Source organism: Mirounga leonina, unplaced genomic scaffold (assembly GCF_011800145.1).
Source record: "Mirounga leonina isolate KUSES-001 unplaced genomic scaffold, KU_Mleo_1.0 Mir_101609, whole genome shotgun sequence".
Lineage (NCBI taxonomy): Eukaryota > Metazoa > Chordata > Mammalia > Carnivora > Phocidae > Mirounga > Mirounga leonina.
Genome location: NW_023270164.1, coordinates 8,911,253 through 8,938,714, shown reverse-complemented (window position 1 = coordinate 8,938,714; position 27,462 = coordinate 8,911,253). Strand labels below are relative to the sequence as shown.

Sequence of the window (27,462 nt, the reverse complement as noted above, 5' to 3'; positions counted from 1 at the left end):
TCTTAAGAAGCAGCAGACAAGTAAAAATAAATTTGATGGATGCTTATGCTGTCCATATAGGTGTGTTTCATCTTAAACCCTAGATTTAGTCATGAAAAATTTGAGTACAGATTTTAAGTAGATATTATATTATGATGATAATATTTTTGTAATAAAAATTCTTTGGAAGTCATCTCTCTATTTTCTATTTTTTGTCATTTATTCAACTTACCTTTATTGACCCTCTCCTATGTTCAACAAGCTAAATGAGATTCAGATTTGTATAAGTTGAATTTTCTTAAAATAAGATATGCCTATTTAAACATAGTATCCATAGGAACATAAATTTATCAAAAAAAAGTGAGAGGAAAAAATTGAGAATTTGGAGTGAGATTCTAACTTGAGCATTGATATTTAGATCAACCTCTTCACCTTCACAATCCCAATTAAAATGACTGCACCATTTTAAAATACGAAGAAACTATTAGCGTTGGAGATGGGCGGGGGTGTGTGTGTGTAGGTCCATCTTTATGCTGAAATATGCTGAAAACTTAGATGAATTTCTACTAGGTATAGTGCAGATGGGATCATATTGAGGAAATGTACTAAAGCCAACAACGTGCAGTTTCACTTCCTAAAAAAAAAGTGACAAGAATCGAGTTGGGGGGGGGGCGGTTAGGACCACCTGTAGGGGTTTGCACTTGGCTTACTTACACAGCCATTGATGGCTTAGGAGTGTCACGAGGAGGCCCAGGAATAGTTGCTCTGAAAGAAAAGCAGGCCCTGCATTAGGGTATCGCTCTGTTGCCACAGGCCGTGTGCAGGAAAGACTGGCTACATAAACTCTGTTCCTGGAGTAGATAGAGGTCAGGTCAATTTATAAAATGTTTATATGGAAAATTGCAAAGTTTTTCCCATAGGGAACTAGCCACAGCCACCACATCCCTCCCTACTTCTCTTAACCTGCTGTATATGAATTTCTATCAACCAGCCTCCCACTGGGAGGAGGCATCAAAAAACCTCAGAATGGCTGGTGAAGGAAGGGAAAGGGGGAACCTACCCACCCTATTTTGGGGAAAACACCAGCCTGGATAGATGGCTCTTTGTTCAAGAATGAACAAAGAAAGCCAACATGGGGTTTCCAAAAAGCCTGCGACGAAAATGGGAGAGCAGAGTATTTAAGAGGCAGAGGAAGAAAAATATTTTCTATAGGAAAAATGAATACTTTAGATAACAATTTGCTCTGTGCTTTCTGTTGAGTGCACGGAAGTAACAGAATGAAGGAAACACTGAAAGCAAAACTTGGGGGGGGGTGAAAGCTGGAGGGAGAAAATACAGCGAGAGAATAAATTTAAAATATTGCTGAATGAGACTCTGGGCAGAAAGGCAAAGGGAGCTTGCTGAAGAAGGAAGAAACGTGAGGGAACTCAAAAATGCATTATATTAGTAAGGAAAAAAGTGGAAGTTGGAGAAAAGAGATGAATGATGGCAAAGGCAAACCTGAGAAATTCTCCCCAAATGGTGAAGCAGAAGGTCAGCTCTAAGAGCACCAAGATGGATCATGAAAGGCTGGACAAAGGATGGAACTCTCATATACAGAGAGTTGTTCCTAAAGAATTAGAAGCTAGATTAAAAGCAGCCAAAGCAATTAAGAATATTATAAGAAAATAATAAAAACAAATCCCACCTTCTTGACTTTAAAAAGACACAGATCTGAAGACTGAATGCTTCTCAAGTACCAGGGAACATAACAAAAGAGAGACCAATAATTTGATCTAGTTTGGGTTTTTTCTGTTAATTTCAGGGATAAAGCAATTACCAAACATCCTGATCGGAAAAAGTAGTTTAACCCCCAAAGAAGTAGTTGGCATCAGAATTCTCTGCAACATTAAATGCCAGAAGACAATGAAGCAATGTCTGTAACCTTTAGGAGAAAATGTTTGTGACCCAGAAATACTAGACTCAGCCGAGGTGTTATTCATTAGTGAAAGCAGTGGAAAGATGTATTCAGATAATGTGATTTCTCATAAATACGCCATCTGCATACTTTTCTTGAGGAAGTTGCTTGAAGATGCACTCTAGCCAATTATAAAGCAAATTAAACAGTTCAACCATGGGGAAGTAATGAAATAAAAGGATTAGTGATGAGCAATAGAAACAACCTTATGACTATAAAATATAAACTTCAAAACATGGAAACACTTTTAAATGTTTATTGAAAGATAAAATAATATTGAACAACGATGAAATGAGCCCCAAATACAATATAGGGAGATAAAAAGGAAATACATATTACTTTTCTCTACTTAGATAAGTTGCAGTAGATACTAATTTTTCAAATTAATACTTCAACTGAAAATTCTTAAAAAAATAATACAGTGAAAATCTCTCTCAATCAAAAGAAAAACAAAACAAAAAAAGCTTATCTTTATATCGTCTTTCCCTAGGACCTGCACATGGTCTTTAGCTTTGCTTAAAAAACATACATGCTTTGTGTTTCTAGCTATGTTTAAAAAAAAAAACAACCATAAAATAAAAATACACCAGAACATAAACACTGTATATTGATTGGTGGTGGGATGTTGTAGTGTGTAAATCTTCAGTAAGTATGGGCATGAAACCATATGCATTTTTTAAGAGTATATATAATTTGACATAGCTATATAATCAAAATTACCTTAAGGGAAAGACATTAACAAAATAGTGGGCTCTAGGCAGTAGGAAAAAAAAAAAACTGTACTTTCTGTTCCTCTCTGTTCATATATTGGTAATACATTATTAATTTTTACAGTGGAAAAGTAAACTTAATGAAAATAAAAAATCCTATAGATAGAACAGAGTTATAATCAGAGGCAAATTTATGGTATCAGATACCTTGTTCTTTCCCCCCAAACCAAAAATAAGCATTTAATGTAAGGCATTAGGGAAAAAAAAAGCACAATAAAACAGACTATCCAAGAACTGAAGGGGGGGGGAAGGGCGCAGGATTTTATAAAACCGTAAACAAAATGGATTTGAATAAAAAGTCTAAGAGTTGAATCTTTAAAACAGACAACAGAATTAGCAAACTTCTAGTTTGTTTGCTCAGGACAGCAAACCAAGATACACAAAATAATGTATTTAAATCACAAATTCAGAGGACATAAAATGTCTAGCTTATGCTAATTACAAAGTGAATATTCTAGTAAATATTAGCAAAACCTGATTCAAGGACTACAATACTGCGATTGGCAATAACTATGGAAATATCAAGAACACACCCAGGGAGCCACTCCAGTTGTTAAAGTGACTACAGAGTGCCCTAAATTTTGCACATCTCGATCATAAGGTTTTGTTTTTGCTAGTAATGGGAATAGATGAAGTGCTCTTTACTATATTCATGAAATAAGTAAAGGATGATTCAGATTTTTTATTCCAAAATATTATGGACTATTTTTTATCCACTTTGTGCTCTTGAGTGGTCTCAAAAATCCTGTAACAAGCAGGTACTAATTTTGAATATGAATAAAGACCAACTAAAACAACAAAATCTTTCCCTGAGTAGGGAGTTCATTCTTTTGGAGCTTTAAAAGGTGGAAAGGGCTGCCTTTCTAAAATTTAAGAGAAGTAAAATATTGACATGCAGTCAAAGGAGTGCCAAGGTTCAGGGAGCCTGGTAATGGTCCCGAGAGGCCTTGTGACTCTGGGCTGACCAATGGCCCGGGGACCACTAACGGCAAATTGAATTTCTAGATCACCGGTTGCCTTCATGGCTCTCTGAAGCCTCTAGCAGACACACCAATTTTGAAGTGCCATGCAAACATATGAATTCTAATCATTCTTTGAGATTCAATGGACTATCTATCACTAGAACGCTATTTACAGAGTGCCCTAAATTTTGCACATCTCGATCACAAGGTTTTGATTGTTTTTACTAGTAACAGGAATAGATGAAGTGCTCTTTATACTATATTCATGAAATAAGTAAAGGAAAATTCAAATTTTTTATTTAGGTTGCTCTGGATATACTACACTCAGAATACTACATTGCTCACTCTCATTCCCAGTGAAATAAAGCTGAATTATGGCAAGGCTCTCTCCTGCGTGTTAGAAACACTGCAGAGTATAGTCTATGCATTTGCCATAAAAATGTAGAGAGAGATGAACAGGTAAGAAAAATCTTTTCTCCATTTCTTTTTGGAGAGGAAAATTAATTACTATATACATACATTCTTTTTATCTTGTGGAATGTGTACTTATAAATGCAATTTTTCACTCACACCCATTTTTAAAATGCCCGCTTGGTAACGTCAGTTTGCTAGGACCAGATAAATGACGTTTTGTTCTCTGTGAATCTTATGTAGCGAGAGGTAAATGAAAGATGATGTGAGAAGTAGGGGCATGTCCACAATGTGATACAGGGACTGCCGACAGTGGAAGTGTGACTTGAGGTCGTTTTCCAAGCTGGTGTTCCCAAAGAACTTGAGCTTGTTGAATTAATCCAATGAAGTAACTTCGAGAAAGTTGGGGATTTGTGGCTCACATTAGCATATCAAAGGACATGTGAGATTCCCCCCCCCAAAAAAATCTGTAGGACTTTGTGGAACTCACTGTTTCCCCATCATGTGTGTCCACAGAACCTTCTTTCCTGCAATCCTTTATAAAAAGGTCAGGGCTCCTGTGGGTTGAGGGACACACTTCGAGCAAAGTCTATTTACAGTGTACATTAAAAGAAAAAACCTTCTTAAAACATCAGCTTCATTTTTGAAGGTTTCCGGTCATGAAAAAAATATAATCAACTTGCACCTTTCCCATTGCATCAACTTCTTTTGGTCCTACTAAAGCAAAGTGAAGCACTTACAGCTTTCTTACACTGACACTTCCTCCTTCTCCAAAATGGATTCCCAGCAAAGGGGAAAAATCTATGACCTACTCAGTGTTATTTCTAGGAAAGCTGAACTGTCAAGTTCCTGGTAGGGCTTGACCTTATTCTTTCTTTCTCTTTAATGGAGGACCTCTAAACAGCAGAACATGGCTGCCTTTTAAGTTAGAGAAAGGTGGTAGAAATATGATGGTTTCTCTCTTCTCTCCTTCATATCTGACCCCCTACCTAAATATTGTCATTAACTCGCAGGGGTCAGTGAAGTCCGTTGTTCGCTCATAGGTTAACTCAAGAAATCTTTGCTGAGTGCCTGCACCGCCACGGGGGTTATTCTAACTATTGTACAAGGTATATGTTCATGGGGGTGTGAACAGGACTGACAAGCTTATAAACCTAGTGGGGAAGATAATCAATGAACACACAGGTAAATACACAGTTGCAGACAGTGCTGAGTGCTAGGATTATATCAAAACAGGAAGCCAAGCAGTTTTTTCTCCCCAGGTGAGGTGAGCACTGTGTCCGTGGTAGTCAGGGAAGGCTTCTCTTAGAGGAGACTTCTGAGCTGAGAACCAGATGGTGAGGAGCCAGCTGATTTTTCTGGATCCAGATAAATGGGCCCATAGGAAACTAGAGAAGTCTGCAGTATGCTGGGCCTATTTTCATCAAGAGACTCCTGGATTTAGGTGTGTGCTTTGGCTTGCAAAGTTAAATTTTGGAACTCAAATATTTTCCTTAAAATGTGGGTTCCTTTTAATCTCGCGGGGAGGACGGTTGTTTGCCCAGTGGGCAGCTGAAGCTCTTCTCCGTTTCTGTCCTTCAGGAGAACAGTTTTTCAAAGTGGTATACAGTTGGGCCTTGTTAAGAGTCCGAGCAATCTGAATAATAGTTGCTATTAATACACTGGTTATGTGAGAGGTTTGAAATTATACAAGCGTCGGGAGTTCAGCTCAGATTTGAAACTCATTTCAGTGCTGTTCTGAGACTCAACTAATCTGACTCCCATCACTCTAAGCTCCTCCATGGAGAGCGCCCCCCGCTTGGCCCATTCTGGCTATTAACAGACTAATTTTTACCTAAATCAATTTCCTTTGAGATGAAATGCTAAGTGTTGGTTTATCTTTAGAAATAAGAAACTGCAAGTTGTACAGCCACTGAATTATGAACTTAACAACAAACCATACGGGTTATAGAATTCCTGTAATAACAAATACATTTTGGGAATCAACAGAACAAATTACCTAGCTCACTTTTAAAATTCAACATTCCTTTCTGTTTGTTTGTTTCTTTAAAGGCAAATAGGAGGGTGACTTTTATGCACCAACTGCTCAAAAACCCAGGCGGCAGAGAACAGGGATTTGGATTAGCCAACTCATTGACCCTATGGAACCCTTCCTTCTTTGCTGCCTACCCTGGCACAATTTGGCTAGGAGGAAAAACCTTGATAATGTTGAGGGGAGTTCCCCCTACCCTCCTCCCACTCTTTTGCACCCCACCCTACCAGCCAGAAGCAGAAGTCTTACGAAGAGATATTGAGGAAAATGTCCTGTCATGGTCTCTTTCTGTCCCGGTGGACTTGCTGAACATGTCCTTGACCTTGGGACACAGGCAGAATTCAAACCAAGTCTGTGTTGTCAGGCTCCTGGTCTCCCTTTTCTGGAAGACTCCTGATGATGCCCTCTTTGCTTAAAGGTTGTAGAGGTAACTCGTGTTCTCACGCAAGACGGCCAAGGTGTAGGAGAGCGGCTGACCCTTGATTCTGGCAATCTCTCGAACCGTATGCAGGGCCAGGCCCGGGTGGGCATACTGGCAAACGCTTTTGGGAACCCCACGAGGCAGGAAGTAGGGCGCATCGGTTTCCACGACGATTCTGTCCAGTGGGATCATTCTCAGAGCATCCCGGGTCTCCCAGGCGGAAGAGTAGGTCAGGACTGCTGTGAACCCCACAGACATGTTGGGAAAATACTTCAAGAGGGGCTCGATGACTGGGTAGCTGCCCGTGAAGCAGTGCCTGTGGATCTTGTAGTCAGGGGGCACCCTTCTTTTCAGGATGCCCAGCAGATCTTCGTCAGCTTCTCGGCAGTGGATCACCAAGGGCTTCTTCAGAGACACGGCCAGCTGCAGCTGTCTCTCGAATACTCTGTGCTGCTGTGGGACAGGCGTGGTGCACTTGTAAGAGTAATCTAAGCCCATTTCTCCAAATGCTATGGCCTTGGGGTGCCGTAAGGCGTGCAGAAGCTTTCTTTCTTGAGTGTCATTGTAGTAACGTGCAAAATGGGGGTGACAGCCAAAGGCCCCCCAAACCAGATCATCTTTCAGCAGCTCCTCCCAGAGGCCATCCCTTAGCGTGCGAGGATCACAGAAATCAGAGATGCAGCCCTGAAATTCCTTAGGGAAGGAGTAGTTAAACATTTCTGTTAACTTGCTAAAAGTCCCTTTGAAAGACAGCTTGGAGTAGAGAATGTCCAAGTGGCAATGGGTGTCAATGAAACCCTGATCTAGACCTTGACTCCAGTGGCCCCGGGCCCAGAAATTAGACGCATGTCCTCCAAAAGGATATGATGGTGTCTCATCTTGGAGGGTTCGCTCCTCTGCTTCTAAACTTTTGGGGAAACGATAGGAATGAAAATTCTGGGACTGACCTTCCTCTAAGGGCTTCCAGTCTCTGGGCCAGTTTTGGAAGCCCATTTCTGAGCCGGAGGGATACTCGCTGAAGAAGCTGTGGCTGCTGTGGCTGCTGCCGCCCAAGGAGGGATAGTAGGGAGGCTGGGGACTGTTGCTCCAGTAGCTGGGGTAGCTTTGCCAGGGACCCCTGTACAAATGAGGCTGGTCCAGGACAAGGTCAGTGGTGAAGGGTGAAGGCTTTAAAAAGCTTGAGAAACCCAGGGAGACTGGATTCTCCTGAGGGAATCTGACTGCAGGTATCTCTTCCACACCAGATGGGTGACTTCCTGAAAAGGGGCGCTCAGCCATGACCTCCTTTTCTTGATGCTTTTGGATTTCTGAATGAGAGTTAAGTTTGTCTAGAAATTCTAGGGCTGGAGAGCCTTTTTCAAAAATGACCACCTTTTGGTCGCTCTTACAGGGTTTCTCCTGCGGATCGATAATCCCTCTCCCGTTACCAAAATTGTTGAGCTCTATCGCTATCTTTTCCTTCTCTACTCTAACCTCGGGGGCGGGCAGTTGCTTTTTCTGAGGAGCAGAGAAGGTGACCACCGTGGCGGGTCTTTGTCCAGGGCTGGGACACTCTCTTGTGCTGGGTTTTGCACTAGCAGCTTCCTCTCCTTCTGGCATCAGTTTTCTCAGGATGCCCTGGATACCATTGCCGTAAATGGATGGAGAGCTTTGGTCGTGCACTGTAGCGCTCTTTCTCTTGACCTTGTTTGCTTCCTCAGTCTCATTATTTTGGCCCTCAGCTTGGGCTGCAAATTCAGAGTTTGGGGAGTTACGGGAACTCTGTTTGGAATTGCTCCTAAAGCGGTAGGCATCCTCAAAAGAAGCCATTTCCTCTAGGGAGGGGCTAACGGGGCGCAGACGAGTTGGTGCGGAGGGGATTCCACCGACGAAAGGAGCCCCGAGTGCTTCCCCGAATCACGCAGTCTTTAGAGGCTCCACCCACACCTGGTCCTGAGGAATGGGGTGGTTGGGGGGGCGGTGGGAGGAATTTCCCCTGGCAGGCTGCACCCCGGAAAACCCTCAGCCTGAAGGCCACGGGTCCTTTTTCTGTGTTCTCAGGTGGTGGGGGATACTGGCCTCTCCTGAATGTAATACAGAGTTATGAGATGGCCAGCTAGAGGGGGCACATCGTGGTCTCCCAGAGGTGTCCGAATTTACCGGGGGACCCTACCTGAGTGCCGCTCGTGCGGGACTTCGCGCCGCTCGTGCGGGACTTCGCGCCGCTCGTGCGGGACTTCGCGCCGCTCGTGCGGGACTTCGCGCCGCTCTGGCAGCTTAGCGACCTTGTCCCCACTCTTTCAGCTGCCCATGATGGTTCCCAGTGTTGTAGAGATGGCAAAGTCCTGCAACAGAGCGTGGGACTCCAAAGAGCTTTGGAAAAATCGCAAGGATCCAAGATTTCCGGAAAGCTCCGTCTGGCGTCCAAGCCGCAACGTGCTTCCAAGATTTCTAAGCACTTTCTCTTTTGCCCAGAGCTATTTCCGGGGGTATCAAAGCACTTCCGGGACTATAGGACGCTTCCATTTCGTTTGGAATACAAGGCCCTTGCAGGATGCCAAAGCCCTTGAAAAGACTCCAAGGTGCTTCGGGGACCACACACAGGGCACCCGGAGCCTAGCGGTCCAGGCTGCCAAAGGGGTAGCTAGGGTCCAACGCAGCACTGGAGCGAAAGGGGAGGCTCGCACCCCCCTACCCCCACTAGTTTTGGCCACCGGAAATACTCACCCCCCCCAACAAGGGGCTGTCTCCCCGCCCCCACCTCCGGTAAGTTGGCCCCTGCCCCCCATCCCCCTTACCCTCCGTTGCCTCTTCCACCTTGCCTCCGTGGCCCGGAGGCCCACCCCCATCTGTGGCCCAGCCACGCTTCCGTAGGAGATGTCACCATCGTTTGCTGTTTGTTCCCTTTTTCCCCCCATTCTTTTAGAAAAACATGGTTTTTAAAACATAGTTTAAATATACATGCTTTAAAAAACATAGTTATAATTATAGTATATTACCATTTTCAGTTCTGTGGTTTTTTTTTTTTGCTGAACATTTCTGCGTATCCTAAGTATTTTTCTTAACTGCTGTATAGTTTTTGAAAACATCATACTAGTGCCTTCATAATATTCCTCAGAGTACATAGATGTGCCATAATTCACCAAACCCTTCCCTTTCTGTTAAGTTTTTAGGCTCCCTCACTCGAGTTTTTTTTTTCCTATTTGAAAAAAAAAAAAAAACGCTGCAAAGAACATCTCTGCACATATGTTTCTCCATATTTTGGTTTGTTTCTTTGGGCTACATGCCCAGAAATGGAGTTCCTGAGAAGTATAGGAATTTAAAAATGGCTCCTCATAGCACCACATTGCCCTAGAAGAACTGTAGTAGTTTAAAATCCCATCCATGATGAATAATCCCACCAGGCCCATTTTGTAGGAGAAACAAAACCCATGCCTCATTTTAATTCGCTCTCATCTGATAATTTTTTTTTTTGAAGATTTTATTTATTTATTTGACAGAGAGAGACAGCGAGAGAGGGAACACAAGCAGGGTGAAGGGCAGAGGGAGAAGCAGGCTTCCCGCTGAGCAGGGAACCCGATGTGGGACTCGATTCCAGGACCCTGGGATCATGACCTGAGCCGAAGGCAGATGCTTAACAACTGAGCCACCCAGGCGCCCATCATCTGATAATTTCTTAGAGCAAACATTTCTTTTCTTTATCAACCCTCTGGTGAATTTTAAGTCCCTTTTTCATCCTTTTTTAGGGTCTTTTAAAAGTTAGTTAAATATATTTTTATAAAATAAACTGTCATGTTAAAATTTTTTTTAGTATATTTATTTTATTTTATTTTATTTATTCATTTGAGAGAGTGAGAGAGAGAGAGAGAGAGCACATGAGAGGGGAGAGGGTCAGAGGGAGAAGCAGGCTCCCCGCTGAGCAGGGAGCCCGATGCGGGACTCGATCCCGGGACTCCAGGATCATGACCTGAGCCGAAGGCAGTCGCTTAACCAACTGAGCCACCCAGGCGCCCAGTATGTTTATTTTTTACTTATATTTTATTCTATTGAGGTTATAACTTGTTTTTATACTTATCTTAATTTTTTTTCTTTCATAATTTTCTTTTTTCCTAAATCTAGAATGGTTATCCTTCCTTTCAAGGCTTTGACACACACATACACACACACACACATATTTTGGAGGTAGGTACAGGGGGTGATTTGTTATATTTAAGCTGATAATCCATCTGGCATGTATTTGGGGTTATAATGTATTTTAGGTTGGGATATACTTGATGCTATTCTAAGTTAGCACTTTTTCCACTTATTGATATGTGGTTCCTTTTTCATGTGTTAAATTCCTGTATGTGGGGCATCTGGGTGGTTTAGTCGGTTAAGTGTCTGCCTTCAGCTCAGGTCATGATCCCAGGGTCCTGGGATGGAGTCCCGCACTGGGCTCCCTGCTCATCCGGGAGTCTGCTTCTCCCTCTCCCTCTCCCTGTCCCACTACCCCTGCTTGTGCTCTCTCATGCTCGCTCTCTCAAATAAATGAATAAAATATTTTTTTAAAAAAAATTCTGTATGTAATAGAGTCTATTTCCAGACCATTTTTCTTTTTCACATATTATTGTGTTTCTTGTTACTGTGGTGTTGTACTATTTTAATAATTGAAGCATTAAATTATAGTAAGGTATAAAATCTGGGAGAGTTAGGTCCCCTCCGTTACCCTTAATTTTTATAATTTTCTTTAATAAGCAGACTTGTTTATTTCATCAGGTGGACCTAGAATTATTTTTTTCAAATTTTTCTAAAACAGCAATGAATTTAAAATATGTTATTTTAGTCTGCTTATCTAGAATATATTCCACCTATTTGTCAAGTTCATCTGTATTTTTAAGTAAGTGTTTTTAGGCTTTTATCTGGGTCACAGAGTTTTCATTAAAGCTATTTTTAAGTGTTTTGTAATTTTTTATTCTATTGTGAATACTTTCCCATCCCACCATATTTTCAGCTGGTTATTGCTAGTACATGAGAATATATTTTTTTAAATATTTATTTATTTGAGAGAGAGAGAACATAAGGGGGGGAGGGTCAGAGGGAGAAGCAGACTCCCTGCCAAGCAGGGATCCCGATGCGGGACTCGATCCCGGGACTCCAGGATCATGACCTGAGCCGAAGGCAGTTGCTTAACCAACTGAGCCACCCAGGCGTCCCTACATGAGAATATTTTTATTACTTTTTTTTTTTTTTTTTTATTTAAGTAGACTCCACATGCAGCATGAAGCCTGAGGTGGGCCTTGAACTCACTACCCTGAGATCAAGACCTGAGGTGAGATCAAGAGTCGGATGCTTAACCAACTGTGCCACCCAGGTGCCCCTAAGAATATTTTTGATTTATCTGTGGTTATGCTGAAGTCTTTTATTTATTCTTAGTTACTCAGCCTTTGCTTATGCCATTATTTTATCAGCATATAATACTTTTGTCTCTTTCTTGTTAATATTTTTATTTCATACCTTCTGACATTGTCCAGAACTCCTCAAAATGGTATTGAATAATACCATTTGTCAGTAGGGGCATTTTTGTTCCATTCCTGATTGTAGTGGATGCACAGTTTACCTAACTGTAATGCTGGATATTTAGGCTGTTGTTTCAGAACAGGTGCTTTTCAGTCTTGTTAAGGAATCACTCTTGTATTTTATTTTTTTTTATTATTATTATGTTAATTACCATACATTACACCATTAGTTTTTGATGTAGTGATCCACGATCCATTGTTTTCGTATAACACCCAGTGCTCCATGCAGTACGTGCCCGCCTTAATACCCATCACCGGGCTAACCCATCCCCCCACCCCCGTCCCCTCTAGAACCCTCAGTTTGTTTCTCAGAGTCCATAGTCTCGCATGTTTCGTCTCCCCCTCCGATTCCCCCCCTTCATTCTTCCCCTCCTGCTATCTTCTTCTTTTTTTTTTTTCTTAACATATAATGTATTACTTGTTTCAGAGGTACAGGTCTGTGATTCATCAGTCTTACACAATTCACAGTGCTCACCATAGCACATACCCTCCCCAAGGTCTATCACCCAGCCACCCCACTCTTGTATTTTAAAATGTATGGGGTAGGAAAATGCTGTACTTTGTGCAGGTGGCTTATAACTGTTGTAGGGCTATTGAATTCTGTTTGCTTGTATTTTAAGTCATAAGTAGTGAAATTGTCTGGAGCAGGCTTGCACACTTCTATCACCTGGGGAGGTTTAAAAATCAGTAATGCTTGGGCCTGCTTGGAAAGACTCTGATTCCACTGTGTGTGCGTACGTGTGTGTGTGTGTGGGTGTGGATATGGCCCAAGCAACAGGAGTTTAAAGAGCTCTATGGGTGATTCTCACGTGCAGCCGAGGTGAGGACTACTGCTCCATAGTTGACTTTTTAATGGTATGTCTATCGGGCATTGGAATTCACTTCGTGGCTTTCCATCTGTTTTGGTATCTGGGGGAGTTATATAATCGGGTAATTTTCTTTTCCTTGAAAGTTTGAAAGAATCCATTAGTAAATCATCCTGGTTGGAGCTTTTTGTTGGGATAGTTCTTTGGTAGTTTTTTCCACTTCTTACTTGGTTATAGTTCGTTCCTTGTGTTTTGATAATTCACAGTTCTTAAAAAATCACTTATTGGGGTTTTAAAAATTATCTTCATAAAAGCTTGCATGATATATTAAGATGATTTATATCTTATAATTTATTTTTATGTTATGCCATATTTCATTTCAGACTTTATACTTTCTTGATTATCTTTTTTTTGAAGTTTTAAAAATTTATTTACTAGAGAGAGAGAGAAAGAGAGAGATCACGAGCAGGGGGGAGGGTAGAGGGAGAAGCAGACTCCCCGCTGAGCAGGGAGCCCGATGTGGGACTCGATCCCAGGACCCTGGGATCATGACCTGAGCTGAAGGCAGACGCTTAACCAACTGAGCCACCCAGGCACCCTACTTTCTTGGTTATCTTTGCTAGAATTTTATCTATTTTATTTATTAAAGAAACTCTTGAATCTATTGCAGTTTTTTTTCTTTCAAATTCTTCTATTTATGCTCTTACTCTTTTTGCTTTCTTTTTTTTTAAAAGATTTTATTTTATTTATTTGACAGAGAGAGATACAGCGAGAGAGGGAACACAAGCAGGGGGAGTGGGAGAGGGAGAAGCAGGCTTCCCACTGAGCAGGGAGCCCGATGTGGGGCTCGATCCCAGAACCCTGGGATCATGACCTGAGCCAGAGATGGATGCTTAATGACTGAGCCACCTAGGCGCCCCTCCTTTTTGCTTTCTACTTGTTTTCCTTATGACAAATTTTTACAGTTCCAAAAAGTTTTGCTTAATTCATTGCTCACGGAGTCAAAACTCTTGACTACATTTCAGAATTACCTGGGTTGCTTTTAAAAAAAATACAAATGCGGGTGCCTGGGTGGCTCAGTCGGTTAAGCGTCTGCCTTTGACTCAGGTCATGATGCCAGGGTCCTGGGATCGAGCCCCGCATCGGGCTCCCTGCTCAGCGGGGAGCCTGCTTCTCCCTCCCCCACTCCCCCTGCTTGTGTTCCCTCTCTCGCTGTGTCTCTCTCTGTCAGATAAATAAAAATCTTAAAAAAAAAAATTACAAATGCCCCTCTCACCTGATGTGATGTGGGCTGGGATAGAAGGGTCATTTTTGGTGGAAAAAAGGTATTTTTATTAAAGCACAGGGACAGGACCTGTGGGCAGTAAAAGCTGTCCTGGGATTGTGGGGAGCAATTGATGATCTACTTTTAAGTTGGGAGGATGCAGAGATAAAGGCTATTTGCGAAAGGATTTTCTTACGTTAGGGAAGACTTAACAAGATCCTGGAGGTCTGGCTATTGTCAAGCTAAGGTTGCTTTTGGCCTGTAGCAAAGCATTAGTGTTTTTGTTTTTTTGTTTTTACTTTTATTTTTTAGTTTTTTATTATGTTCAGTGCAGACAATTATCATACGGTTTCACTCATACGTGAAATATAAGCAAAGCATTAATGTTAAGGCAGTTGTGAGTTCCTGGAGGAATGTCACACTCTGCCCGTCTCAAGTATTTTGCAGTAGGCTGCAAGTTGTGAGGAGATTTAATTTTATCTACATTTCTTTGGCCTTTGTTCTCATCATCATTACCTGCCCCCAAGATTCTGATTTAATTTATTTAGGCTTGGGTCTGGTTCGTTTGTTTTTTCTTTCTCTTTCTTTTCTTTCTTTTCTTTCCTTTCTTTCTTTCCTTTCTTTCTTTCTTTCTTTCTTTCTTTCTTTCTTTCTTTCTTTCTTTCTTTCTTTCTTTCTTTCTTTCCTTTCTTTCTTTCTTTCTTCTTTCTTTCTTTCTTTCTTTCTTTCTTTCTTTCTTTCTTTCTTTCTTTCTTTCTTTTTTCTTTCTTTCTTTCTTTCTTTCTTTCTTTCTTTCTTTCTTTCTTTCTTTCTTTCTTTCTTTCCTTTTCTTTCTTTCTCTCTCTCTTTCTTTTTCCTTTTTTTCTTATTTCATCATGCAGAGCCAAGGCTGAGAATAGTTGAGTTAGAACATTGAACTGAGTAAGCTCTCTTTAACTCTAAATTCTTTTATGTAATAATCTAAACCCAGTAATTCACCCAAGATGGTGGATTCACCTAAATTTTATAGGTTTGTACATCTTTAAATTTTATTAAATTCTATACTTATTTTTTGTATTTTAAAATTTACCTTTAGCACAATAATTTTAGTGAGAATTTTTGTTTATAGTTACATAATACATTTCTAGTTGTATTTGTGATTCATGACTAGAACTTACATAATTTCTTTATGTTCAATTTATTAGAATTTTTCGTAAATTAGCCTATGTAGGGGAGGAAAAATCATTTTCCCTTTACCCTGCTAGGTGCTTGAGCTAAGATGCCCCTATAATATAACACAGAATAACAAGATAAAAACAAAAAGTAGCTTCGTAACCTGTATACTTCCTGTGTACATGGGAGAGACGCAGGAAAACTGAGTAACTCCCACAAATGGCCCAAGCCACCACCTTAAATATCATTTCCAGCTAAAGATGAGAAAGAGGATGTTGTGGATGGGGCGCAAGTTGTGGGGTGGGGGATAATCAAGCAAAGCACAGTAAACAAGGGTAGGGTTGTTATGCAGACTTAAGTCCCTTCCTTCTCAACTGTTAAAAGGGTTTCTAGAGGTGTTTGCTCCTCCTCCTTTTCCGGGTGCAGAGAGGGAGGCACCCTTACAAATGGAGATTTCCCTTATACATGTAAATGTCTCTTACAAATGGGTCACTTTTACTTGGATTTCAGAACAGGTCTGCTGTTTCTTTTTCTTTTTTTCTTTCTTTTTTAAAATTTTATTTATTTGAGGGCTGTTTCTTAAAAAGAATCCGTTTAAGGTAAATCTTAGGCCAAAGAAGCATTTTGGGGGGGTGTCATATTCTGTTTCCCTTCACATATGATAAATTTCTATAAATATCTCATTGTCATGTATAAGGGAGCCATCCTTTATATGCAATACCAAATCTCTTATGGTTTATTTTCTTAATTCTAAGACTCTATAATCATAAAAGAAATCACTGGCTTAATCACAGCTTTTTCGGGTAGAATAAACAGCACCACATTAAATATACAGAATTTGTATTGTCTACCAACCTGTAACAGCTATGCGTTTATCCATACTGTTACACACCTTTTTTAGGACCCCACGATTTGTCTGAGCCTTTTTCATCAAATAGAACCTAAGCATTTTCAACTTAGACTAGTGATGCTGGTCTCTTTATAGACTGTTGAGCCTTATTGAACATTACTGGTGTTTCATCTCTTTCCTGACAGTTTCTCTCGAAATTCAGCTGTAAATTTTTGACACTTAGATGTTGAGTTTCTGAGTAATACAGACTTTATGACTCATGCATTGGTCACACCAACCTCACCATCTTTAAAAATTCCCTGATTTATTCAGAGAGATTCGGCTTCGGCTTTTGCCTCAGGATTGCATTGCATAGCCTGTGACGGACAATCTTCTACACACAATTATTTTGTGTGTCAGTGCGGCATCAGACAATAATCATTCTGAAAACAATTTAAGTGGAAATTAGAATCCAAATCGATGTTAAAATCCAGCTATTTGGGATATGAAATGCAAAGTGAATAGCTCAATTGACATGAAAATAGGATTAACTCTTTTCCCACCAGGCGAAATTCACACCTTACATCAGGTTACAACCAGGTGCCCACCTCGCTGAAGCTCACTCTGGCTGCTTTGAGCTCCTTTTGCCTTCAATTGTAAGAAGATCCTGATTTCTGAAATCTGTTTTTTTTTTAAATTTTATTACGTTACGTTAATCCCCATACATTACATCATTAGTTTTAGATGAAGTGTTCCATGATTCATTGTTTGCATATAACACCCAGTGCTCCATGCAGAACGTGCCCTCTTTAATACCCATCACGAGGCTGACCCATCCCCCCACCCCCCTCCCCTCTAGAACCCTCAGTTTGTTTCTCAGAGTCCATCGTCTCTCATGGTTCGTCTCCCAAATCTTAACATTTAAAATGGTTCCTTTATAATGAAGAAATGCCATGTATCTATTATTTAAAACAAATTGATTTCAGATTTTATATCCTCTAGGCTAGCATCAAAAATTCAAATTGCCTTGGGGGCTCAGGCAGGTAACCCTGTATAATACAGTAGGGCTTGCAGAAGCCTGTGGGGAACTGACGATCACATGCCCTGCCAAATGATATTTACATTCCATTTTCTTTTTTTTTTAAAGATTTTATTTATTTATTTGAGAGAGAGAGAGCAGGGCGAGCAAGAGAGAGCACAAGTGGGGAGAGGGAGAAGCAGACTTCCTGCTGAGCAGGGAGCCCGATGTGGGGCTCGATCCCAGAAGCCTGGGATCATGACTTAAGCCAAAGGCAGACGCTTAATCAGCTGAGCCACCCAGGCGCCCCTACATTCCATTTTCAAGAAAATTACAGCCAGTTACATCCTCTAGGACCTTATTTATCCAATCTCTGCTTGACATCACAAAAATTATGATGAAACCCTGTATCATAATTATGTTTCTATAAATTGTTATTTCTAGCAGTTTTTTATTTTAGATCCTTCTCTCTGGAGTTTCTGGTACCTCACATTCCTCTGCAATGAGGTGTTTTATCTTTGTGAGATCACTTTTAATCTGTTTGGTGCCTCTTCCCTGGTATTCTACTTTGCTACATTTTACAGTTTCCTCTCTTCCTTTTCTGTCTTTCAGTCTCTACCACTCTGACTTGCTCTCTACCTTTTGTAGGGGAGGAAAAGTCCTATTCTCTCTACCTTCTAGGTTCTTAGCAGAGACACCCCTGTAATAAAGAGACAGATTAACAGGAGAAAAACAAGCAAAAGCTTAATAAAGTATACACATGGGGGAGACCCAGGAAAACTGAGTAATTCCCCCAAATGGCCCAAGCCCTCACCTTAAATACCATAAAAACAAAAGGTGCTGGGGGGTGGGGAGTCAGTTATGGGAGGTTTACCAGAAAAGGGACAGTAAATAAGAGTAAAGTTGTTATACAGCTTTTAAAAAGACTTAATTATTTATTTGAGAGAGAGAACGAGAGAGCACAATGTGGGGGGGGGGGGGCGCAGAGGGAGAAGATCTCAAGCAGACTCCCCACTGAGTGCAGAGCCCAGCCTGGGGCTTGGTCTCATCACCTATGAAATCATGACCTGAGACGAAATCAAGAGTCTAGGATGCTCAACCAACTGAACCCCCAGGCGTCCCTGCTATGCAGATTTAAGTTGTTGTCTTCTCCATTGATAGGAGTTTCTAGAGATTTAGGGTCTTCTTTTTCTTCTGGGTACAGAGAGGGAGACACCCTTACAAATGGAGATTTCCCGCATAAATGTAAATGTCTCTTACAGAAGCTTTGTTTTCAAAGCTGCTCCTGTGTTTGCAGTTTTTTGTTTTTTTTTAAATAACCAGTCTAAAATAATTCTTATGCCAAAGAGGTGTATTTTGGGGTGACAAATTCTGCCGTCCTTCACTTTCATGCTGGAGTCTGGCAGCCCTGTGTTCTCAGGGGACCAGAACATAAAATATCAGTCTATCACTCTTCTGTTGAAGCCCAGCCTAAAATAATATCTTTTATTCTCCCTTCCTTTTTATTTAGCCTCCTTCATTCTTTTTTAATGTATTATTTGACTGTTAAATTTTTTTTTTTCTTTTAAAGATTTTATTTATTTATTTGACAGAGCGAGAGAGGGAACACAAGCAGGGGGAGTGGGAGAAGGAGAAGCAGGCCTCCCGCAGAGCAGGGAGCCCGATGCGGGGCTTGATCCCAGGACCCCAGGGATCATGACCTGAGCCGAAGGCAGACGCTTAACGACTGAGCCACCCAGGCGCCCCCTGTTAAATGTTTAATCATTACGTAAATGACAGTGTTGTCAACTGATCTATACCAGTTTGCTCATTCACAAATTTATACCAATGGCATTCAATACATAGAGGTGTAGGTGAAAGTGATGAATATTCTCTCCATGCTTTCCTATCCAACTATAATGCAAAAACAAAAAGTTTCAGATTGACTCTAAGGGGCAGAATCTAGGTTCTTTGGCTGGTCTAATAATTGAATTGTCATAAGACAGATTAACAAGAGAAAAACATTTAATTACATACCTATGGGAGCCCCACAAAGATATGAAGACTCAGAGGCAGTCAGGTAATTGAGGCTTGTCTCTGGTAATGGCTTGTTTGCTGGCACAGGGTCCCTATCTAAATTCTTTGAAGCAGTTAAGGGGGAGGTAAAAAGTTCTTCTGGAGTCTGCTCGGCCCCAGTTGTCTTCAGGTTGAAATAACCCACATGCCAAAAGTGGCACGTTCTGGGGTGACATATTCTGCTCCCTCTCACTCCCTTTACTGAAAGCTCAGAGAAGCTCCAGCTCGCTTGTCCTTTTAGGCCTTCCAGTATTTTTTTCTCCTTTCCTTTTTTTTTAATTGAGATATAGTTTGTGTAACATAGAAGTTACCATTTTAATATGTCCAACACAATTCAGTGTCCAACATCTTTTTCTTTTAAAGATTTATGTACTTGAGAGAGAGGAGAGAACATGCGAGGGGGGGGGCATGGGGAGAGGGGGAGAGAATCTTCAAGCAGACTCCCTGCTGAGCGCAGAGCCTGACACAGGGCTCGATCTCAGGATCCCAAGATCATGACCTTAGCTGAAATCAAGAGTCGGATGCTCAACCAACTGAGCCACCCAGGCGCCCTAACATCTTTGTTTTTAATTGAGGCAAAATCAACATAACATAAAATTAACCATTAGCCATTTTAAAGTATGCAGTTTAGTGCTATCTAGTATATTCACAGTGTTGTGTAACCATCACTTCTAACCAGTTCCAAGACATTTTCATCACCCCAGAAGGAAACCCTATACCCATCCAACAGCATTTTACCGGAAATGTTCACTCAACACAAATATGACAGCATTCTAAAAGTGGGTTTAGCTAACCTCCTAACTGGAGGCAGGCCAGATGAATTTTCCAAGAAAGTAACTAAACGTAGGGCCATTTTGGAATGAAGCCAAAGGTGCCATTTTGAAAGGGAAGAGATCTCTGGGTTCACTAGATTCTTAGAACTTGTTTCAGTAAAGACAGTGCCTCGTCAATATTTGTAACTGATCCATTCATTTTGAATACAGTCATTTAACTACAACTCATTTCTAACATCCTTTATGGTAATTAACAATGTTTCCTGTGTTGATCAAAGATAAACTACTGAGGCATTTTGTCAGCCACTTCTGAAGTGTGGGCTTCTGATAGAAATTTGCTACTCCTGGAGCATATATTCCTAATTAGGGTAACTGACCACCCTAAGAGGGTAAATTGTACTTAACAGACTGACTCATATAGATCATATTATCCATGTTGAATTACCGTAGTATTAACATCATATACACCAATAACTTTTACAACTCTAATTATAAAAATTGATTAAAAAAATGACAGCAGAGGGAATATTAAAATGGAGCTCTCAAGGAGCATGTGTCCCAGGGCAAGCTTGAAAGTGTGATCTGGTTGCTATGTTGAGAGTGATTCCAATGGTTAAAGATACGTATTATTCTTACAACATGGCATCTTAGCCTAAGGAAGCTATTTCATCTGGTCTTCAACTGAAGAGGCAGTAGTCTTCTGCTTCAACATGGAAGAAAAATGGGTTGCGCTATGCTTACTGAGAGGCCCAGTTTTCCAAAATGGTTAAAGAATTTTCAAGGGTCGTTTTGATAATCTCTGATTTTTACTGTAACTACTTTATTTTATTTTTTAAAAAAGATTTATTTGTTTGAGAGAGAGAGGGCATGAGCAGGAAGAGGGGGAGAGGGAGAGAAGCAGACTCCCCACTGAGCACCGAGCCTGACATGGGGCTCAACATGGAGCTCAGTCTCAGGACCCTCAAATCATGACCTGAGCCAAAATCAAGAGTTGGACACTCAACCAACTGAATGCCCCTGATTTTTACTGTAATTATTTTAGAATCCACCTCTGCCACCTGAGTCCCTCTCCAACACTCCCCTTCCCCCGGCACATACACACTGTAAGATGAGACTGGTTGGCATGAAGCTAGGCTCTTTGAAGTTCCTGAAGAAGTTTAAGTTGGGCTCTCCAGTGCACTGAAAGGATTTCAGATCTGTCTATTGAAAGAATATTCAGAAAGAATATTATCTTCTCTATGTAGTAGTGCCCCCCACATCCAAGGGGTATATGTTCCAAAACCCCCAGTGGATGCCTGAAACCACAGGTAATACTGAACCCTATATATACTGTTTTTTTCCTATGCATACATACCTATGATGAAGTTTAATTGGTAAAATTAGCACGGTAAGAGATTAACAACAATAAGTAATAATAGAACAATTATAACAATATGCTATAATAAGCTATGTGAACGTGGTCTGTCCCTCAAAATATCTTCTCCTACTGTACTCATTCTTCTTGTGATGATGTGAGATGGTAACACACCTACATGATGAAATGCAGTGAGGTGGATGATGTAAGCATTGTGATGTAGTGGTAGCCTCCTATTTTTTTAAAGATTTTATTTATTTATTTAAGGGGGAGAGAGAGAGAGGAAGGGAGGGAGCAGGAGCTTGCGGGGGGAGGGGCAGAGGGAGAAGGAGAAGTAGGCTCCCCGCTGAGCAGGGAGCCCTATGCAGGGCTCGATCCCAGGACCCCGGGATCATGACCTGAGCTGAAGGCAGATGCTTCATCGACTGAGCCCCTCAGGCACCCCAGTGGTAGGCTCCTATTGACCTGGACATAGGGCAGAAGGAGGATCATCTGCTTCTGGACCCAACTGACTGCAGGTAACTGAAACTGCAGGATACAAAACCATGGCTAAGGGGGGATCCTACCATAACCTACATCTAGAATCCCACTGTGAAATTCCAAAGCCAGAAACTAGCTCAGTTTATAGTAGAACTGAATGATGGGTTTGTGGCTTGAATATCATGTCCTTATTCTAATCTGATGGTGATGCAAATATAATCTTTATATATGGTAACTTAGATTGTGTGTCTGTTCTCAGAGCTGATGTGTAGAATGTCTTTGTAAAAATCTCAGTTTTTGTTTTTACATTAACAAGTATGCAGACAGTAGCTGTATTGATTCTGAGTTTGCTGAATTTTTTTCATTTCTTAGTTTCTAATTATGATTCCAACAGGTATTATCTTTTGATGCCTATTTAGAAGATGAAGTGCCTGATAGAAGTCAAGAAAACTATAGAATCAGACGCTATAAAATCTACTTCTACCTTGAAGATGACACAATTCAAGTAAATGAACCAGCATTGAAAAATAGTGGAATGCTTCAAGGTATCTATTTAAAGCAGAGTTCTGCTTCTCTTACTTCCGATGCCTGCCTTTATATACTGCCTTTCTCTAGCTTTTTAAAAGATGCCGTGTACTTGCAAGATGTCTAACTTGTTGGTGACAGTGAACATAAACATGCTGGTAGCTTGTAGTCGTTGATGGTGACTTACCCACTTTCTACCCCCCACACCTCACCATGGACCATTTCACTCACTCTTGTATGGCGTATTCGTTTTCTGTCAGGCATTGCTCTAGTATGAGCAGACTCCCCTGTGTCTCTGGTCTTTTTACCATGACCATACTACTGCTTTCATAACACTTTGAGGAGAAGAGAGGAGACTGTTGTCCACTGCCCCTTCCAGATTGCTACTCTTTTCTTTCTTGAATTCGCTGCCGTTTGCTTCAGCCTCCCTCTCCTCCTCCTCATACCTGTTCACTAGAGACTCTGATGGTTCTTCAGCAGAGGGTCATTGCTTCTTCACCCCCTGTATGCCAGTCACCTTTATCCATAGTCCATTTTAACCAGACAAGAGTTAACTCTGCACCGTGGCCACCAGAGGACCTAATCCTAAATTGCATTATTAGAAGTAGGGTGGAGATCGGGGGAGATGACTGATTTCTTCTGTTTGTGCTATGAGCTCTTCGCTTGGGACAGTGCTGAGATCTGGTTATGTTCAGGGGACAGCAACCACAGTGGTTAAAAGGACTGAAAATTTGTCGTGTGTAAGGTAGAAGAGTGAAAGGGATATTTGTCCATAAAGGGAAGACTCTGGTGTGCCTAGGAAATGTCTTCAGGAACCTGAAGGGCTGCCATGGGGAGGAAGGGTGACCTAATTTTCTGTATCCTCAAGGATAGGACCTAGGGGGTCAGAATGTAGGTTGGTAAGAAGAATAATTTTCTAGCAGAGAGCTGCCAGAGGTTGTAGTGGATGGTTCGGGATGAGCATGGGGGTCAGGGTCGGGTGTAGGGGAGGAGAGGGGTATCCCATATTTGTTTCATCCTTGGTATAGATGGATGGCCCTGGGGGCAGGTCAGGGGTTATTTTTCACTGATAGCTTAGTAGAGGTATGGTGAGGGGAGTCAGGTATTTGTTTGGTGGTTGGTGTAGATGACCTTTGAAGACCACTTCGAGCCCTCAGGAGCCATGATTCTTACGTACATTTATTGTCTCTGTCTTTCCTGGAGTATTGCCATCTTCAACACCTTAAGCCCTGAAATTGCCTTCTCCACTACAGTCTCTACTCCTTTGACATTCCCTAATTGTTCACACCCACCATCCTTGTTCTGCATTCTGCTAGCAAAACATATCCTGAATCTATGTCTCTCTATGCCCTTTGCTACCCTACTAACCCAAGCTGCCTTCATTTCTTGACTAGAAGAATAGAATAGCTGCCTGATAGGTCTCTCTGCATCCATTTCTGCGCCTCGTACAACCTATTCTCTACCCAGCAGCCAGAGTACTGTGGGGGGTATTATCTCGATGCTGTGATGGCCTCCAAGAAGCGTGCCTGTAGGCTTTCCCAGAGGCCACAGAACAAAGCCTCCTGGACCAAATGAAAATGCATCAATCACATGAGGCACTAAAACAATTCAGAATACACAATGAGAAGCAAGGGCAAAGAAACGGGGTAAATTCACACACACAGGACAAGGTACAAGTGGGTGGAAGGACAACTCTGCCTGAATCCTGGGGTAGACAATGGTCCAGTCTGTCTTTGCTGTGTCAGCTTTTCCTGCCAATAGTGTGGTTTGGAGACCAGAGTGGAGTTCAAATAAGGAGGACCACAGACAGAGGGGACCTTGAGCTATTGGCACGCACACTGTTGGCAAGACAAGGGGATAAGTGGGCCTGGCCACAGCTGTAGCTCACCAATAAGCTTGCTGAGTAGTCTGGGTTTTGTTTGTTTCTTGGGGAAAGGACACATGGGGCCAGAATGGGTGTCACCAATGAATGAGTGGCCGAATTAAGGCCTCATGAATATTGAGTACTCATGAATATTTACTGCTCTTGTATATTTAGTGCATCATGAATATTTAGAGCCCAGGTGCCTCATATGTATTTAATATAAATGGAAAATTAATTATTTCCTGGTCCTTCCATCCCTTTCTTTATATGTTTGACATATACATGTTCTATTTACTATCTACTTATTGTTGTTGTTTAACATATCTTAGGATTTTCTGCCAACGTGGAATAAATTTTTTCATTACTAACTACTTATCTGGGCCCATTACAGCCATGTTGATATACCACAATGGGTTCTATGGGAAGAAACAGAGGAATTTGGGGACCATGGGCCTCTGAGCATAAGGTTGTGATGAGGCAATATGCAGAGGACTTCCTTCAGTGCTCATGAGATTGAGGTTTTCTTAGCACATAGCTCCATTGTGTCTGGATGATGAATTTGGGGCCAGTCAACATTGCCAAGAAGTGTCTGTTGAATGTCTACTCTGTGCCAGGAACTGTGCTAGGTTTTGGGAGAATGGACAAAAGTAAGACGACCTCCATCTCATAGAGCTTATGGGCAAGCAGGTTGGAGAGGGAAGGGAGCAAGGTGACTGGTCCAAGAATTTCGCAATTGCTCTGTTTAGAACAAACCAGGACAATGATGGTAGGAATAGAAAACAGAGGAAAGACTTTCTAGACATTTGGCTGGCAGATTTGATAGGCCTTGACGAACAATTAAATATAGAGAATGAGGAAGGGGGATATCTAATGATAAAGCATCTACTTTAGCATTATCTCATTTAATCCCCCAGTGACCATCTAAAGTAGGTCATTCTCAACTTTTACAGAAAAAGAAACAGGCATAGAGAGGTGATTTGCTTCATCTAAACCTTAACTGATTGCCTCAGAGCTCACTCTGTGGTTGAAAAGATGGTGATGCATTCATAAAACCCAGAAGCATGGTGCAAGGAGCAACACTGGGGGTAGAGGTTGGGTATGTTTGTTTTGACACATGAGGCCTTTGAATGTGGGTTGGGACATCTGTATGGTGAGGCCCACCAGGCAGGTAGAATCTTGGGATGTGTTTTCAGGAAGAAAGTCAAGACTGGAGATGTGGACTGTGAATCAAAGGTGCCCAGATCATGACCGGAATGATTTGGCTTATTCTACCACGTTGGAAGAGAGGCTATGTTGAGGTGGTGGAAAAAGAAAGAAGATTGGATTTAGTGTCTGTACTTGGTTTTACTAGTGGAGGGAGGAAGTGAAGGTTGGTGTGAGGAGATGATATGAGCTGTCCTCTTGTTCTTTGTGTTCTGACATACTATCCACTCCTGGGTCTTTTTATTTGAATGGAAGTATGACATATTGCGAAGAAACAAGATGTCTACAGACTCTTTAGGGTCATTTTTTTTTTGGGGGGGGATTTATTTATTTATTTGAGAGAGAGAGAGAACGTGAGCAAAGGAATGCCTGGGTGGCTCAGTCAGTGAAGCATCTGCCTTTGGCTCAGGTCATGATCCCAGGGTCCTGGGATCGAGCCCCGCATCGGGCTCCCTGCTCATCAGGGAGTCTGCTTCTCCCTCTCCCCGTGTTCCTACCCCCTCCTTGTGCTCTTTCTCTGTGTCAAATAAATAAATAAAATCTTTAAAAAAAAAAAAAGAAGCCTAGTAAGGGAATATCAGAGTAAAGCAATTAAGTGAACATAAATATAAATTTTTATAAATATATATTATTAATATAAAAATATGTATAAGAAAATATGTTTTGCTAAGGCAGTATTGTCACATAATTAAATACACTTAGGTAAAAGAGATGTTCGTAGAATTTAAAAGTTGTGGATTTTCTTTCTGTTAGGAAGTAATTCTTTTTATTTGTCAGAGAGTGAGCACAATTGGGAGTGGGGAGTGGGAGAGGGAGAAGCAGGCTTCCCGCTGAGCAAGGAGCCTGATACAGGACTCGATTCCAGGACCCCAAGATCATCACCTGAGCCAAAGGCAGACGCTTAACCGACTGAGCCACCCAGGCGGCCCTTCTTGCTTGTTGTTTGATGACCTTCCTCACATGACACCAAATTTACACAAATGACAGACTGGAGGTAACAGAACATCCTGAACATTTATCAGTGACTTGCATTTGTTTTTATTATTATTCCTTTTTAACTGAAAGCTCATATTCCTGCAGCTGACTGCTCCCTGTATAGTGAGTCTTTAGTTTTACTGAACTATCCAAGAAGAAAAATGAAATGCAACCTCTATGGGGATCTTGGAAAGGCTTATATAAGACTTTTCAATTGTCTCAGCCTCTTGATTTCAAATCTCACATCGGCAGATTCCAAAGGCAAACTGAAGTTAGTCATAATGATTTATTTGAAAGTAATTTTTAGGTGAGTAGGGGGGATTGTGATTCATAAAGACTCAGGGGTGGAAAAAACCAACTCTGAGTAAAACACAACTTTAAAGCCTCTTGAAAATTTCAGCATTTCTGATTGGCTCTCTCTGATCAGTTTCCCTGAGGGAAGGCACAGTTTGAGGAATGTGTAGGGAATACATGGTCATCACGATATGTAACAAGACTGAATTTGTCAGCAGAGATACCTGGCAGGCTGTAGCAAGTACGGTGGAAAGCAAACACAAATAACCACTCTATCATCAAACTGTGTTTATTCAGCAAGAAACTGGTCTTTCTTGAAATATTTAATATGATAATTCTTGTTAAGAATTCGGACAGAGGATACCTTGGAAAATCACTTAAGGGGCACCTGGGTGGCTCAGTCGGTTAAGCGTCTGCCTTCGGCTCAGGTCATGAGCCCAGGGTCCTGAGATCGAGCCCTGCATCGGGCTTCCTGCTCAGGGGGGAGCCTGCTTCTCCCTCTCCCTCTGCCTGCCTCTCTGCCTATTTGTTCTCTCTCTCTCTCTCTGTCAAATAAATAAATAAATAAGGCTTTTTAAAATGAAATGATTGGGAAAAAAGAGCAGACAAGCTCAGTGGGCCAGTGGCTCAGACCTTGGTGGGACGGGGTAGGGGGTGTTCCTTTCAGTTGTGTCTCAGGTGGCCTGAGACAGCTTCTCATGCACCTGTGGGCCCTGGGAAGGGGCTAAGGATCATATTTAGGTGACGCAAACGGATGATATTCCTGTCACTTCCATGGGGTTTCTATATTTTCCAAATGAAATG

At 41.5% G+C, this 27,462-nt stretch overlaps 2 protein-coding genes across 2 annotated transcripts in view; one reads left to right on the top strand and one right to left on the bottom strand.

Moving 5' to 3' along the window:
- Nucleotides 1-27,462, top strand: part of EFHC2 (EF-hand domain containing 2) — a 201,076-nt gene that overhangs the window by 52,493 nt on the left and 121,121 nt on the right. Inside the window, exon 3 of the mRNA XM_035003389.1 lies at nucleotides 22,192-22,342. Within this exon, the coding sequence (XP_034859280.1) occupies nucleotides 22,192-22,342 (151 nt within the window). The remainder of the gene's footprint in view (nucleotides 1-22,191; nucleotides 22,343-27,462) is intronic.
- Nucleotides 6,524-9,398, bottom strand: LOC118008485 (putative deoxyribonuclease TATDN2). Its single transcript, XM_035002031.1, is given in 3 exon segments — nucleotides 6,524-8,399; nucleotides 8,401-8,595; nucleotides 9,310-9,398. Coding segments are annotated over 3 exon segments (2,160 nt in total).